Here is a 16569-nt window from a genome sequence, read left to right as displayed (position 1 = left end):
ACAGCCCGTGTTATCAGGAAGGAGCACAAGCACTTTGGAGCTGGAGGAGCTCGAGACTTTGAACAGACCTCTGCGCAGCTCAGTATGATTTATGATTCACATTACCGAAACAATTCCACTTTGGGTTCTGGAAAATTAACAAAGACGCCTTACGACTACAAAAAAACCAAAACCTCATGCGTCTTGTTGCAACAGCCATTGATTGCAGCTATCTGAGATTTCCAGTCGTGTTCTGCTCGCGCTGTTCGCTCGCTCGTTTGATTTCACGGCTCTGTTGCTCATATGATTTCCATTATTTGTCTTCTGAGCAGCTTGCAGATGTGGAATGCACATCCAGCCTCAGCGGGATGAATCAGCTCGCAGCGTCGGGACACTTCAAGTGGGGAGTTTTGCATGTTTACGTTCATATCGGGGATATTTATCTCCTCCTGTTTGCAATGAATAATAAATGAGCTGCAAACACAAAGTAAACTTTAAGATAAAGTGTCCATCACCCAATCAGGCGCATCAGTTCACCTCAGTTTGGAAACGTCTCATAAGTTGTCAGTCAAATTCATACGACCAAAAGCTTGAATTATGTTTTTTACTAAAACTAAACTAAAAATCTAAGCACAAAGTCTAAAATGATTTATTTAAAGTCACTATTGTCCTGAAATTAAAGAAAAAAGGGACATAATGAGGACAAATGTTTGAAATTCTCAGCTGTAAACTGTTTATTGAGGATGAGTCAAACTAAAAATGAAAACCTCTCAGTTACCAGCGTTTGTACCTCTGATTCTGGGAATAAAAAGAAGGTTTATTTGGACTTTTATGGCATATTTTAACCTAAGAAGGTTGGTTTAAAAGGCAGGAAGAGGGGCACAATCGCTCTCCTGCGGTTTGAGCTCGTTATTGGTAAATTTACTGTGAATGAGGAGAGTTATCGAGCCGCAGACACCAGGCGCTCCAGCCCACAGGAGATCCCATTTTTACTAAATTATTTCAACATTTTGATTCTAAAACCACTCAAGGAAAAGCCATTTGAGAAAACGCTCACGAACAAGATGCATTTGTTCCCCACACAGTGAGTCCAGCTCATAACACAATCTACAAGACAAACAAGCTGTCGCTCTAAAGTGATAATAACGAAGAATGTAACGCTTTAATTCTTGTGTGAAAGCTGCATTTTACATTCTGCAGTTCTCTTGTGCCAGAGGTCGTTGTGCACGTTTATGAGCTTCTCGGTTCTGGCCAGTGATCGGTTCTACAAATGGTTTCATTTTGCGAGCGCGCTCCTCGTCTCAAATATACAAAAACCCCGCAGCAACCTTCCAGGAATTAAATGTGCCCTCATTAAAATGACGTGGCAAGACACAAAACCGCCTTTATTTGCACTTTTTGACCCTCACCAGGCGGTTTTTAAACTTCCAGCAAACAGTTAATGTCTATTCTGTTCAGTGCAAAACAGACACATTTCCATCTTCTTTTTTTTTTAAAGGTGGGTTTAAGGCAGGAAACCTGAGAAAAATTATCTTTGAGAATCTAATAAAAATGAATTGTAAAGGAATCTGTCAGCACAATGTGTCGACGCTAAGAGTTGACGCATTTCTTTAGTGAAGGCCAAAAAGCACAAGATGATCCTCCAAACAATCCTAAGCATTAGTTATCGTTTTCACTGCAATATATCAGCACTTTCAGCTAGAAGACTAAACCCATTAAAAGGACCAGAGAACATATGAAACTCCAATCATGCTGAACAAATTTAATCCTTTGGAAATGTTTGGAAGTATAAGATGAAACTTCACATATTTCACTCCTGAATCTGAATCTATTACCTCATTTGTGGATTTTTGCAAATAAAATTGAAGCCACTTAATTGCCATTATATCCCCATCTTGCAGCAAACTGTCAGATGGATGGGATTTAATGTCCTCTGATGTAATAAATGAAAACGCACATTGTTTCAGTTTGCGACTGGTTTGTTTGCCACCTTGAGGGGATTTTCCAGTAATGTTCCCGTGTTGCCGATATAAAAGAAAATCTGAAGATTAAAAAAAACTGTTTGGTTGGAGAAAAGAGAAAGCCTGAACAGTAAATCTTTAAAAGCAGAACAAAGGCCAACGACTTTATGACGCTTTTAAAACTCTTCGCCCTGCACCGCAGCTTCATATTAGACCTCATCTCAAAATGTATTTATAAAACTAAAACGTTTCTGACTGCACGCATGTCACATGAAACTATTCACGCGTCTTGAATATTTTCATCTCATCAAGGTTTTTATTTTGTTGTCATGCTTCTGTTCCACTAACGTTTCTAAAGTGAGTAAAACAAAAACCAAACTGAAGTCATCGTATTTGAAAACCAGACAACCTAACGGAGCCAAAGCTTAAATTAAACCACACAGCGGATGATGGTTTTCAGTGAAGTCAATAAAGTTTTTTATATCCCGCTGGAAAACTCACTTTTCTAACTTGGCTATTCATTCAACTTTACTTGTTTATATGTTGTCATATTTCTTTTTCTTTTTTAAATCCTGTATAATACATGTTGCTGGTTGAATTTAATCAGTTTGGTCAACTTCTGTTGATTTTAGCTGTGCTATAAAAAAACCTAAAACTTTTCAATGTAGAATTGGGGAGATTTTAAATGAGATACCAACTGAAAGATTGAAGAGTCAAGTGGAAGGCAAATTATTTTTCAAAGTTTTTATCTAATTTTCTTTGCAAATTATGGTCCTTTGGAGATTTGTATTTTTTGTATTTTTTTTTTTTTTTGCATTAATGGAATCTTGGATGATCTCCTTCCAAATAACCAATTGAAATAAGGGAATAAAGGAAATAAACAGGGATACCAACGTTCCTCTGACTGCAGTCACTAAACCGATAAAAACTCAGTTTGGGAAACGACTGACTGATACTTTGCAGTTTTTCATCTGGGGTTCATGCGTCTCCCCGTTTCTCGTAAGCCGCCCATGGCAGCTACTGATTGGAAAACCACCACTAGTTACAACTGCCAGTCCTTTGGGCTTTAAAGTCTCAGCATGAGGAGACGATACTTTTTTTTTTTTTTTGTGCAAACCAGTTCAAGCTCAGTCAGACTGGAGCGGATGCTACATGGAAACAAACAGGCCTCTCCTGAACTTTCTCTACCCCTCTTGTCTTTTAGCATGAAGACATGATGAGACAAGTTAATAACTGGAAACACATTTTTATCCGTGCTTCTTTGTGATATAACAAAACCTGGCAGGGGAACTGGAAACTCCATCCGAGAGCAAAAACAACAGGGACACGGTGAGGAAAAGCAAAGGTGGCCTGAGCTTCAGGAAGGAACATCTTTAAAAGTATTTTCATTTTTAAAATCTGTGTTACACATGTGACAGTTGTCGCAGTGATCAAGACTGAGAAAATGTTTGGGTCCGAGTCTCGGACTGAGAGCCGGCAGCTTTCAGAAAAACCCAGCAGAGGCTCAGACATCAGATTTGGCTCCAGGGAGAGAAAAGGCTCAAATACCTCATCGACACTCCTCATTACTAAAAGTGCCAAATGAGTTCACCACAGGCTGGACCCACTCATTATGTCTTTTGAGAGACAATTGAACTGTAACACGCTTATCGTGTCGAGCTGGAAAGGCTTCGGACGCTCTGAATGGAGCCTTTTATGAAGCGCAGGCCAGAACTGTGAAGCCGTTCATCATAATTCAGCCTCTCGTCCTGTGTGAGGGGAGGAAGGCTGAAATGTCTTAAATATGTGCCCTGCCATTGTGCACGATTTCCTGGGCAGACTCCAACCGTCAGCTAAAAGTGATCAGAGCCAGCTCAATTAGCGAGTGGATAAGAACTGGGGAGGTAGGGGGGGGGAATCTGCTCTTGATATATTTCGTAAGTATTTTGATGAAGTATAAACTCAGGGGTTCTGCTGAGCACCTCTCTCAGCCATGAAAGCAAACACATCTATCAGACTCAATTAACTTAACACAATTTGGCCCTCTTGGAATCAAAAGACTGCCCGCTTGATTTGAATGCTTCAGTTCCTCTCGAACCCTGGCAAGGAACAACTTGAGCTGAGCATTTTTGCATTTGTTTGCAAGATTATGATTGCTGCGAAAACAACGAGAAGCAGAGGAGTAAGGAACATGATCTTTTCCTCGCTCTGCGTGACGCCCTCTGATTGTCTCGCCTTGGACTTCGCATGCAAAAATAAAAGTGAATTTTACAATATAAGCAGAAATTTATCGCCTCGACTCGAACATTTTCTGCTTTTTCCTCTCTGGATCTGGGCAAGCGGGGTGAGGAACTCATACACAGAGTGCGTGATTTATACCCACTGACTGCCCCCGGCTGTTTTATTTGCCTGAGCCAAGACTAAGCATGCATAGCTGAATTGGCCCACAGGACTTATTCAAACATTCACGGAATGCCAACTGGAGGGATTTTCTGCAAAAACGACAGATAACAAAACAAATTTGCACATTGTTTACCTTGATGGGACGCACTGGGAATTGACACCTAAAGGAGTGAGGTTTTTTACATGACTGAAATTAGATGGGTGAAAAAGACAAGCTGACAGCTGCTGCTTAACAGACACGCGGCTTGTAGATTGTCAACTTTACTTTCAGAGCATTATTGACAAAATAAAAGTGGTGGGTGGCATTTACTTCATGTTCCACGTCATGAGCGCTTGTGTATTTGTCTTCTTTTGTAAAGTGGAGCAACAGTTTGCAGAAACACATGTATAGAGCATCACTTTAATCTCTATACAGTCACTCTCTGTATATTTATTTAAACTTTATTTAAAAAGCATGATACAACATTTTCATAGCTTTGTGATCGTAACTTTGTAAAACCTTGGAATATTACAAAACTTGCTTACTGACCATAGCCCGTCTGATCCATGCAAACTGAGTCAAGCTGGTCTGATTGAAAACAAAATAAATGCGTTTTTGTTAAGGGAATAGTTCAGAAGTTTTGAGGTGAGTTTGGGTAAAAAGTTTTAAGGGTGTGAACCTTTTACCTGCGGCAGATCACTCTCTTGGCGTCTTCTTTCACAACGAATTCACAATATTTGGTTTCAGAAGCTGAAGCTAACAGCAGCGAGATGCGTGAGATCATTTCTTTTCACGTAGTTAAAGTATAAAAGTACTGGCATAGAAAAGTATTTAACAAAGAAATGAAGAAAGTACTGAGAAAAGAAATATCTTAGTCCAAAATAAATCAGTCTTCTAAAATAAATCACATAATTTTTATCGTCTATTGGGCTAGGTTCAATTAAGTTGTCATGATTCATTTTGATTCGTTACTGCAGACTGTGTACACCCTGTTTTTTCTGAATCCTAAGTGGACCATTAAGAATCAAACCAGATTCATGACGACTGAACCAAAAAACTAAACGCACAATAACTTGCACTTCCAAGCATATTTATACCTTTTTTGACTCACCTGTTGTCACTCCAGCTAGATGAATCATCTCCCACGTAGCGCCTACTACAATCAGAAGGAGACAGATGCTGATGCAACTTAGGTTATGACATCATTTGGTGATTTTTAGCAACTTATAATGATTTACCTTACTGAGGAGACGAAACTGGAGTTGTTTTAAAACACTGGATGTAAAATTATCTTGTCTTCAGCCTCCAGCATCAGCTGAATTTATGCAAAATGTAGATGCAAGGATAGCATTTGCCTGCTCATAGGGAGCCTCGCTTAAGAAATGCTGATCTTTTCACAAAAGCTAAGAGTTTAGCACTCTCGGCTTAAGTTGTTTTGTTTGGTTCTCACAGTTTTTGGCCGGAGCTCCTTCTCTCTGGGCAGCGAGACGGCGAGATGGCTGCAATCAGTCGGGTCAGAGAGCAAGCACAAGATAATATGAAAGCTCTCTTTTTTTCGTGAACATAATGAAGCCGTGGAGGGGAAGTGCGTCATTTTCAAAATATTGGTCCATGCCTTCAGTGAGAGCTGGACAGAGCTGTCTGGTGCAAAGTGTGAAAGAAACACAGTGGGTCATTGTCTAGGAGGGAGGAGGGCGAGCGGAGGGAGGGAGAGCATGTCGAAAGTTCACAGAGGAGGGAAGCAAGGTTTTTCTGAACCGCTCAGTCGACAGAATCTGCAGTTGCACCGACTCATGGGAACCGCAGTTATAAAGTGACACCTGTTGATCAAGCCGGGGCTGCAGAAAGACGGCTCTGAGCAGAGATCCGACTCCGGTGCAAACTGTTCGCTTCACAGGAATGGTGTTTTAAGGTTAGGACATCGCTTTAATTAAAAAAAATAAAAAATATGACTTCAGCTGGTTCATGTTGAGGGGGCAGATAAGACACAGCAGTCATTAACCCCTGAAATAAAGGCGCTAAAGGTGGTGCAAAACAAAACTTTAAACCAAAGGAAGACTTTTCAAACAAGCCAGCAGAGAGAGATCTAGATGAACTCAAGTTTCATGGGGAAGATTGTAAACTCTCTAATAATCCTCTGAATTTTATTTGCATCTTATTCCATTTATCAATCCAAATTTGTTTGCAAACATTACAGAATGGGAGCGCTTTTACTTGACTGGTTTAAAGATGCGACTGTCTTTAATAAATGCACATTTTCTTTTTGTAGACATTTTTGTTGACTCAGTAATGCAATTCCTTATGCATATATCTCTCTTCCTCAGCCAAAGTTTTAAAGTAAAAAATAATTATTTAATAATGTAGGTGATCCGTTCTCGATCACTTTATTGCAGTAATTCAAGGAATTATTTACCATGGCTTTGTGGTTCTGTTTTGATGTATGCTTTCAAACCAAAACAACAACAGATGAAAGTTATTTCATTGTTTTGTGTGTGTGTGTGTGTGTGTGTGTAAATGCCGTGACTGTTTTAGTCAAGGTTATCTTACTTTGACGATCTCCTGCCAGCTTGTTTGGTTAGCTCTGGTTTGTTCTCGGCTTAAGATTTCATTTGATGTTTTAACTTCTGTGTGTTTTTCATTTCTGAAGACTTTGTGTTGCAAGCTTCTCGGAGAGCTGCCCACAAGTATGTGTGTGTGTTTTAGTTCAAAATCCCTGTTTGGCTTAGAAAGAAAAAAAAAAAGGAGAATCATGATAAATTAAAATCTTTTGGTTTTAAAAAAAATCATCGAAGCCGTTTTCTGGGCAAAAGAACTGTTCAAATAAATGAGTAATAAGGTGAGGTTAATATGACACTCATGCCAATGATCTAATAGCTGTGCCTCTCTTGAATGTTTCAACTCAATGTCACCAAAAATATTTCATCTCTACCAAGAACACGGCTTACACAGATCTCCAGAGCTTTGCTTAATAGAAACCTTGAGGCGATAGTGCTGCTAGGCCCTTTGTGCTGCAGCAGACAGAGTGCAGGTCTGCGATGAATCAGCGAGTCTCTGCTAAACACAGCTCTGAACAAGAGGGCACATCTTGTTTGAAGTGCAAACATACAAGCAGCAGCCATGAGCAGTCAAACACTGTTTTTTAATGGTGTACAATATCAGGCAACACTGTATAGTTCGAAGTCGCGGCGTGAAGTACAAAGTGCGTTCAGATATATCGCCCCACAGGAAAAAATATATATAATTACTGAAGATATGTGAAAGCTGTCAAGGTTTAAAAATAACCCAGATCTTTCTGCTACATAAAAACTGTTTTAACATCAGAGAGAGGGAGGGTTCTCTTACAACCCCTTGCACAGTTTTGTACTTTTTGAAAGCTACACTTAAAAGAAACTTCATGAAAAAAAAAAAAACATTCAACAGTCAAATACGCACAGCCAGAAACCATTAAATGCAAAAACACACACCAAACAAAAATTGTTCAGATAGTTTGCTGAAGCAAAATTCCTCTCAAAATCTTAAAATCAATGTAACAGCCTACAATTTACACAAGTCATAAGTAATTCACTACTCCTCTATACCAGAGGCATCTCCAGAAATCTGTCAAAGGGAATCCTAATTGATGGCCTCTGATAACCACAAAATGTGGTTTCCCTCTTTACAGATTCCTTCTGGTTTTACTTTTGCCTAAAAGTTTCAGATCACCAAACAGATTCCAATATCAGATAATCTGATATTACTCTGGACTTCCAGCGACTGTCGCTTCTCAACAGCTGAGGGTCCAGAACCAGAATCACATAGAACAAGGAGCTGGTCTCTACCAGCGTACTGGTAATGTGAACAGAGTAACACTCTTCTGATTAAACTGCTCAACTCCAGAATGGATATAAAGTAAGGCAGGGAAACTTCTTTCATTGCACTAGCAGGGTTTTAGCTTTCGTCCTGAGAGTGTATGCTAAGCTAAAGGAGGGGCTAGCGAGCATCAGGCAGGACGAAACATCGAAGATCCTGAAATATGGCCCCCAAAAAAATCTCAATATGCAAGAGTATCTCCAAGTGGAATCATCATGGGGAGATACATCTCTGAGATTTTTACCTACAAAGTGCTACCAATGGCTGAAGGAAAACACAAAGACAAAACTCATGGCAGCACAGGAATAATAAAGATCAGGTTCTACCGCGTCAGATAGGAACAGAGAGTTCGGCTGTGAAGAGACGCCACTGAACGACATAACAGACTTCTGACCACAGAAGTAAACAGGATATGTCATTACCAAGAGGCTAAAATAGTACACATGAACATCTGTGCTAAGTCTGGGCTGAAGGTTTCGCTGTCGAAATGGGAAACACCAACAAGAGTAGCTGAGAATGATAAGTCTGAGGCAGGAGATGGCTAACCAGAAAAGATGCAGAAGAAGAAAACTTAGCAATCCAAAGTGAGAAATCTGAGAAATACCACAAACTGAAAGAGAAAATAGAGAAAGTAATGAACATGACAGGGTAAAAGTATAAGGGACGACAGTGGCAACGGATAGTAGAAGATCATCCCTCAATTGGTGGGTTGCTGGTTTGATTCTGTCATTATGCCCTTGAACACAATGACCACCATCACCTCTGCTGACGGTGGTCAGAGAGTCCGGTAGCCTCGTCTCTGTCACTGGGAACCAGGGTAGATGTGGCTACTACCCAGTAGCTCACTGCCATCAGCATGTGAATGGGTGAATGACTGAAGGTAGTCTGCAGCACTTTGGGGTCCTCTAGATTTGATAACGTGCTATAGAAGTTATCATTTGATGGCCTAAGTGTTGCCAGTGGTCCTGGTCTTGGGAGAATTAAGACCAGAAAACTGGTGTTGCTAAAGGCCCAAACACCAATACAACCAGCCATCACACCAGAGCTGCCACTGCGGACATGTTACGATTGTACAGCCATCATGATCTGTCATCTGTCAAAATCGCCTCAATTCTTACAATTACGTAGGTTTTTTTTCTCTTCCAACACATCAGCATTACATACACAATGCTAGCATTCATTTTATCCCCATGCTAACATCCTGTGCTATTAAAAAACTCACTGCCAGCCGCAACTGCAAAGCGGCATTTTCCATTTTACCTGTCGCTGGTCATAATGTAACGAGCGACAGGTGTATGCAGCTAGTGCAATATGCCTACTGTCATCATGGTTCTAGCTTCAAACCTAATTTATCAAATCTAATAATGTTTAGATTTATTACAAGAATCGTAAACAACCAAGATGGATGTCAACATCACCGCTGTTTGACGATACCAGACAAAAATGGCAAAGATGCATAAAAAACATTAAGAGTAAGAAAGTTCACTTGCATAAATAAAATAAAATAAAACAAGTGCAGCTTGTATGAATAACATGTCATTTGATACACAATTGAGTGTGAATACTGATATCATGAGTGGTTGCTATGGTGAACACAGGCCTTCAGTTTGCTTTGGATTCAAGAACGTCATTATTTCCTGAATGCCGTTTCCACAAATGGTGGTCTGAGAAGCTCTGCTCAGGTTTTCTCCCAACTCTTTAAATTTTTTCCACGTGTCTGAAAAAAAAAAGTTAAAAAAAAAAATAAATAAGAATAAGATAAAAATAAGATAAACACAAACTGAGTAAAATGTGTCAAAATACTTATAAGTCACATAAAGCAAGTAAACAGAGAAATATGGTCTCATAATGTGATAATCCACTATTTGGTTTCTAGATGCTTTTCCTTTCTGCCGTTGCCAAAACACAAGCAAGATGATATTCTTAAAATGTGTGAGTCCATTCCTCCCGTCTTTTGTGGGTGGATTTGCTCATGAATCCGGATCAGCTGGATCTATTTGTAAAAATCAAATGCTGAAGCTCTAAAGCTTTTCAGCATCAGGATTCCTGGTCTTGGTTTTCGGCTCCTCATCTCATCTCGGCGTCAACAAGTCAACAGTATCTGCATGCTGACTGGTTATTTGGAAGCAACCCAGGAAAAGCACAAGATTTGTATCTGAAGTTTTATAGAAGATGTTAAGAAGTGTTTGTGTGTAGACAGGGATGCTGATAAATGTACCACTAATTACTTTGATATATTCTTGGTGGATGTACTCAGATTTTAGGTTGGATTCTTATCCAACCTATAATTATTATTGAAAAATATGCTGCTGCAATAAAATGTGAATGTATTTAAAAGCATAAATAACAGAAGAACACAAACCTTCATCGAGAGCGGTAAGAAGAGTGTAATTTTCCGGATGATCTGTGATGTCTTTCCTTTGAACGTCGCCAATCTCCATTATTTGTAAAGTACCTAGACGAGGACATTGGACATGTTTAAACATGTCAAACAAACTTGAGCAAAAACAAAATGCAGTTTTCAAATGATGATGATGATGATTTGTTTCATGTATTCACTTCATTCATCCCTCAAGTTGATTTTTATGCATTTCCCCTTCCTTTTGATGATATCATCACTTGACTTGAAAACTACTTTTTGAATGTACTCAGGTTCTCTGGCATTAAAATGGGCTCAATCTGAAACAGTTAACTCAATCAAAAAAGCAACAAGAGAATAAGAAGCAAATACTTTTTCCCACAACATTCGTATTGACAAGTTCTTTACTAGCTTTTTCTGTCAAGTGAAAACAAAATCTTTGAATAAACACACACAGTTTAATACAATCCTGTCTTCTGACTTTCACAGACATATTTTTTAAATGAATTTTTTTTATAGTCCACAATACCTTCTGCTGTGTTCCAGGCTTGCACTTCAATCTCAGCAGTGCTTTGTCTTTGAGCAGCGATGATTCTAACCGTGTTGGGAGAATCAACTTTCAAGACTCGTTCTACTTTATACACCAAAAGGTTGTTTTTATACCCAGGGTAGCACTGGGTCTGGTTCATTTCAGCTTTTCTCTCTGCAGAGGAAAAAAAAAAAAAACACAGAGAAAGAGATTTAAAGGATAAAATGTTGCCATGGTTATCGGTGCAGTCACCTCGTCGTGCCTGTGAGTCACATGTACCTTTACCTGGACAAGTCTTGCAGCATTTACCAGCCAATTTTATTGGATGCTGGCACGGATACTGGCCCGGACACGTGATGCGCTTGCAGTCTTGGAGGCCATCGATGCATGTGCAAACGATGCATTCCAGGACCTTCCCCAAAACTGGATGCCACATGTCTCCATGAGAGTACGTCTTGCCATTGTATAAACACACTGAGACAAATAGGAAACATGTGAGGCGCATACGGGAACAATCGTAAACGTGTGAGGAACGTGCCAACAAATTCAAACGGCTACATACTATCTTCGTGTTTGCGCATAAAAGCCTCACCTCGCTGGTGTTTCCTCTGCAGTAAAATCCTCACCGTGGTCTCCGGGGCCCCTCTGAGGTTGAGCCTGCTGAGGCTCAGAGCCCTGGCAGAGGCCTTCATCCTGGTGGCACGGTCCGACCTCACCCTGCTCTGCTCGCCAGAACACTGGTCGACTGAATGCCTCTGTTGTGAATGCAGACATAATAAAAAACACTTGGTCATCTATTCAGCTGTTGGCTCGGCTTGCTTTTTTCCCCTCTATCTGACCGATAGCTGCGGGAGCGTCACATCATGTCCTAAATCATGAAAAGCTGACATCTCATCGCTTTTCCAGCTATTTTAAAAGGAAGAAACGTTGGCAGTAAGGGTAGTCGCTGTGGCCAAACGGTCTGTGGAAGTTGAAGGGGGAAAAAATTGAAATCTTTGCTTTTTAATCACTGGATCTAACCCAATGCCTCAAAACATAATCTGAAGTGTAGAAACCGATAAAAACACAGAGGATCCTCGTCAGGAACTAAATGTTCTTTTTTTATTAAACTGCATCTTTCATTCCATCTGTAGTTCCAGCTTTTTTATATGTTATCACGTTACAACTATTTACCTTTTGGGTATTTTTAGCTCATCTTGTGAGATAGAAAAACACAAAGAAGAGCATAATGATGCAGCAGAAAGAAAGTGACGTTAAAATGTATTTTATAAATAAAAAATATGATGTTCATATGTAAACAGCCGCCTTAAGTCTGATACACCGGTCCGGTTCACGTCGGTGTGATAGAGTCTCAGCTCATCTGTGAAAGCCTCCGGGGTTTCATGTTTCACTTTCCTTCCACTTCACAGTTCATCCAACACACGTCTTTTTGTGTTGGCCTATCTAACCTACATGATGTATTTGTTGATGAGACGATTAAAATGTGAAAAAGTCTAAGATACGATACGTACGACGCCTCTGTTCAGCTGATGGGTTCCATCCTCGGTGGACGATGAGCCGCTGCTGCTGCTGTGGTCTGAGAAGAAAAACGTAATTTAAGTTTGAAACGACATTCATTCAGATTGAAATATTTGTTATTCCTGCTGGTCCATTCCAAGTATTTTTTTCCATGTATGCTTTGTAGTAGATGCATGATTAATTTTTACCATATAGTGCAGCTTTTCTTTACTTTCCGTTATTATGCACTCCTTTTGTTCAACACCAGTTTATTGTTCAATACTAAAGAACTTGAATTTTACAATCAAAAATCAGAAATATAATTCTCCCTGTCTTAATGTTACACCTAGATACTTTAAAAGATGAAAACAGAAATAAAAAGTGCATTTTTTTTATTCGACTGGAGGAGTTTGGCTACCTTTACACACCGAACAGCAGGAATCTGGGAGAGAAACTGGTGAAGGACAGGTGACAGGTTGGCATGTTTTCAGAGCGCAGAAGATGTTTCCATTCTGTGAAAAGAAAAGAGAAGAGGAGAAAAGAAAAGGAAAGGAAAGAAGGAAAAAGAAAAGGAAAGAGAAGAAGAGAAAAGAAAATAATAGAAAAGAGGAGAAAAGGGAAGAGAAGAGGAGAGAACAGAAAATAAAAGAAGAGAAAAGGAAAGGAAAGAGAAAAGAAAAGGAAAGGAAAGAGGAGAAAAGAAAAGAAGAGAAATGAAAAGAAAAGGGAAGAAAAGAAAAAGAAAGAACAGAAAGGGAAGAGAAGAAAAAGGAGAAAAGGAAATAGAAGAAGAGAAAAGAAAAGAAGAGAAGAGAAAATAATCATCACCAAAGCGTCCAACTTTGAAATAACCATCATAACCTGATTTTTTTTTTCCATTTAGTAATATGAAGCATATTGCATAAAACAAAAGAAACATGATCTATGTTCAGTTTGGTTGTGGCAAAGACAAAACTGCCATTGAGAAATCCAACAGATGGAGGAAATGTGACACAGTTTCTCTGCTGTACAAAATATATGACTGGAAGCTGTTGGTGTTGAGTTTATGGTTGCACATTTTCAGATTCATTAACTTCTCACATCAGGTGGCCTCGCGAAGAGCGCCACATCGAGTTCGGCTTTGGCTGCACGTCTCTGCTTTTCCTCTGGTGATCACAACCGAGCGCGGCTACAGTGAGATGTTTTCACCTTCTGCATGCTGTTAATGTGATTTCACAATGTGCCTCCACTTGCAGTGCGCAGCATTAGCAATGGCGGGCACAGATGGCGGTGGAAAAAAAATACAATTGCAACCACATAAAAAGAAACAGTGTGCAAAATTAAAGTTGTTCCGCACAGTTTCACATCACGTTCTACATTTTAACCACCTGAGCATAAATGACTTAGAAATAGTGGCAGTGCAGAGATCTCAGCGGTATGATGATTCTTGTGTCAAAAATGGATATTACAGCTCATTTACTTGCAGTTTTTAGTTTACTCTACAATGCCTTCTTTATTTGTTGATACATCTGGTTAAAAACAAAAAAACATTAATCTTCTATTGCAGCAGATAAATTAATCTATGTTGAATACATTTGTTCCCTGAGCAAAAAAAATAAATAAATAAAAATCTTATGTTTAGAAAAAATTGTTGGGACCACATCATTCAACAATTCAGGTTAGCTAACAGTCCCAGATTACAAAAAAAATCATCTCAGGGCATTTTACAGACACAGACACATTTTACAGTATGTTTCATTATTGTTGTTTCAACTTTTGAATAACTTGTTTTTGGTTGTTAAGGACAGCAGCTTTGTCCATGTAGACATTTACTGACCAATTCGAAAAGAAACAGGCCCACAGAATCATGACTCCTCCACCGTACAGTGGAGTTAAGAAGCTTCTCGACGCATCGATCCTTTGAATCACTTCAAGCCGAACTTCGATCCTGAGTGATTCACAACTTCAAAAAAGCAAAATATAAAAAAGCAAAATATAAAATATGGTTTTAAAAATCCCCAGTGAGCGAGATTTTAAATAGATTCAACGGATTGAAGTTAATCTCTGTCTATGACTGGATTCATTTGATCACATATTTCTAGATATGAATTGGATCATGTGTTTTTTTTTTAATAATACAAAAGGGAAGATTAATTTTTAATGCTCTATCTACATTTTTACCAGTAGTGCTACATGAATAACTGCAGCTTCTTCACTGCACTTTCCCATATTCCCCTTTGAAGAGGAAATAACTAACATAACTGGGCTTATGTTTCCACGGGGACCTGAAAATGCTGCTGGATGTTTTCCTCTATAATTACTTTTTATTGTCTTTTTACATGTATATGTAACCAGAACATTAAAAATAAAAATAAAAATCTTGATGACTCTCCTAGACTTGGATGGAACTTACTGAGCATGTGCACATGACGCACTGATTGCTCTGCCTGGATGAAAAGAGGCTCTGGATGGTGAAGGTCTCCCCTGGCTGATAGACAGTCCCGTTGTGGCTGCAGGTTTTGACTGGCGCCCTCAGCCCTGCGGGGATCCTGGGCTCATCTGAGGAGGAAGGGGAAGGAGGACACGTCACACACATGCACCGTCACTGCGCTTCTCTCTGGCGCCCGGAGGTGCCAACGCCGGAGCATACCTGTGCACCTTGGACAACACCGCTGAGGCTCTGTCACGGGGTTCTCACACGCCAGCGCAGGACACTTGATAGTGTTGCACTTCACATGGCCTGTCTGAGGGAAGAGGTGATATGTTTAAAAGCACCTTCATCCACCCACCGTCCTTTACGGACCGAATCCCCCTTGTTTGGGAAAAGTACCTCTGTGCAGACGCAGCGCATGCAGAACATGTATCCAAAAGGCTCCAGATAGGGATGCCAGCTGTCTCCTGGTCTGTAGGTTTTGTCTTTAAAAGTACAAACCACTCCGGAGCCTGAGTGTCACAAATAAACCATCAACATTTTCCCTCAAAACGGAAATCTCGTCACGATTTTGTTTTTTCGCAATTAAAACAAACACTGTTTATTGTTATTGTTGAACTTTTATGACAGAATAGGTTTAACAAAACACCATATGTGTGGTTCAGATCAGAGAGCTGCGACACAATCCGAGCGAAGCCCCACTTTTTGTCTCTTTCCTCCCATTTTAAGAGCCTCCGCGCGTCTGATCGGGATAAAAAAGATAAAAAGTCATCAACAGAATCGGCTCCTACCTCTCCGAGGTTTCAGTTCCGCGGATGGAAACCACATGATGAAAAAGAACAAAAACATAGGCTTCATTTTTTTCCCCACATGTGCGTGACTGAGTCTTCAGTGCACAATACATGTGCGTTTCAGTGAGACGTAAAAAAAAAACTGCAGGACAGTGTGAAACAAAGATTTAGAGGAAGAACGAAAAAGGGGGGGAAAAAATCCAATATTTGTCTAGGTTATTCTATGGCGCCTTCTTCAGGAGGCAAATTGTGATGACAGTGGAGTGAACATCAGGATTGTGCAGGCAAAGTCCAAATAGGGAAAGCAGCAATGTTTATATAAAGAACTGTTTACCATTTTGTTGCTCTCGGTGGAAATGTTCGGGGCTTTGAAAACATTCATATTCGCCAGGTGAAGCTAAAATAAGAGGTTACGGGTGATGACAAACTAAGAGCTACACTGGGAGCCAAAAGAACAGGTGTTCTAACTATCTGTGCTACCCATTAAACCGTCCTACCTTGTGGTAGTGCGCATGCGTACATTGATGCTACGTCACATACTGCTTACCCAGCAGATACATCCTACCTGCGCATTAGCACTGACAGATAGACATAGCTACGGAAGAGGATTAGGGCCATTGGAAAAAAAAATCAAACTTTAATTTCAGAATTCTGAGAAACAAGTAAAAATTCTGAAATTAAAGTTAGAATTTTATTTTATTTTTTTCCAGTGGCTCTAATCCTCTTCCGTACATAGCTATCTATCCATGCTATGGTAGGACAATCTGACGAGAAGCAGCTTTGCGCATGCGTGATTCATTTCCAATGTGGACAGAATGGGGTTCAGCTCTTT

At 39.8% G+C, this 16569-nt stretch overlaps 1 protein-coding gene across 1 annotated transcript; it reads right to left on the bottom strand.

Annotated features, from left to right (window-relative positions):
* Positions 1-7422: 7422 nt before the first annotated feature.
* chrdl2 (chordin-like 2) lies at positions 7423-16266 on the bottom strand. Its single transcript, XM_014996530.2, has 11 exons — positions 15738-16266; positions 15346-15458; positions 15166-15259; positions 14929-15074; positions 12955-13048; positions 12551-12615; positions 11632-11794; positions 11325-11513; positions 11040-11213; positions 10514-10606; positions 7423-9868 (listed from the first exon to the last, which is right to left on the bottom strand). Exons 1-11 carry the CDS (start codon positions 15802-15804, stop codon positions 9735-9737), a joined length of 1332 nt encoding a protein of 443 aa, XP_014852016.2. The 5' UTR covers positions 15805-16266; the 3' UTR covers positions 7423-9734.
* Positions 16267-16569: the final 303 nt, after the last annotated feature.

The sequence above is a fragment of the Poecilia mexicana genome, unplaced genomic scaffold (genome assembly GCF_051168715.1).
Source record: "Poecilia mexicana isolate PSO_F unplaced genomic scaffold, ASM5116871v1 scaffold_14, whole genome shotgun sequence".
NCBI classification, from domain to species: Eukaryota; Metazoa; Chordata; class Actinopteri; order Cyprinodontiformes; family Poeciliidae; genus Poecilia; species Poecilia mexicana.
The sequence above is the reverse complement of the archived record's forward strand: the minus strand, read 5'-3'. Positions and strand labels throughout refer to the sequence as shown.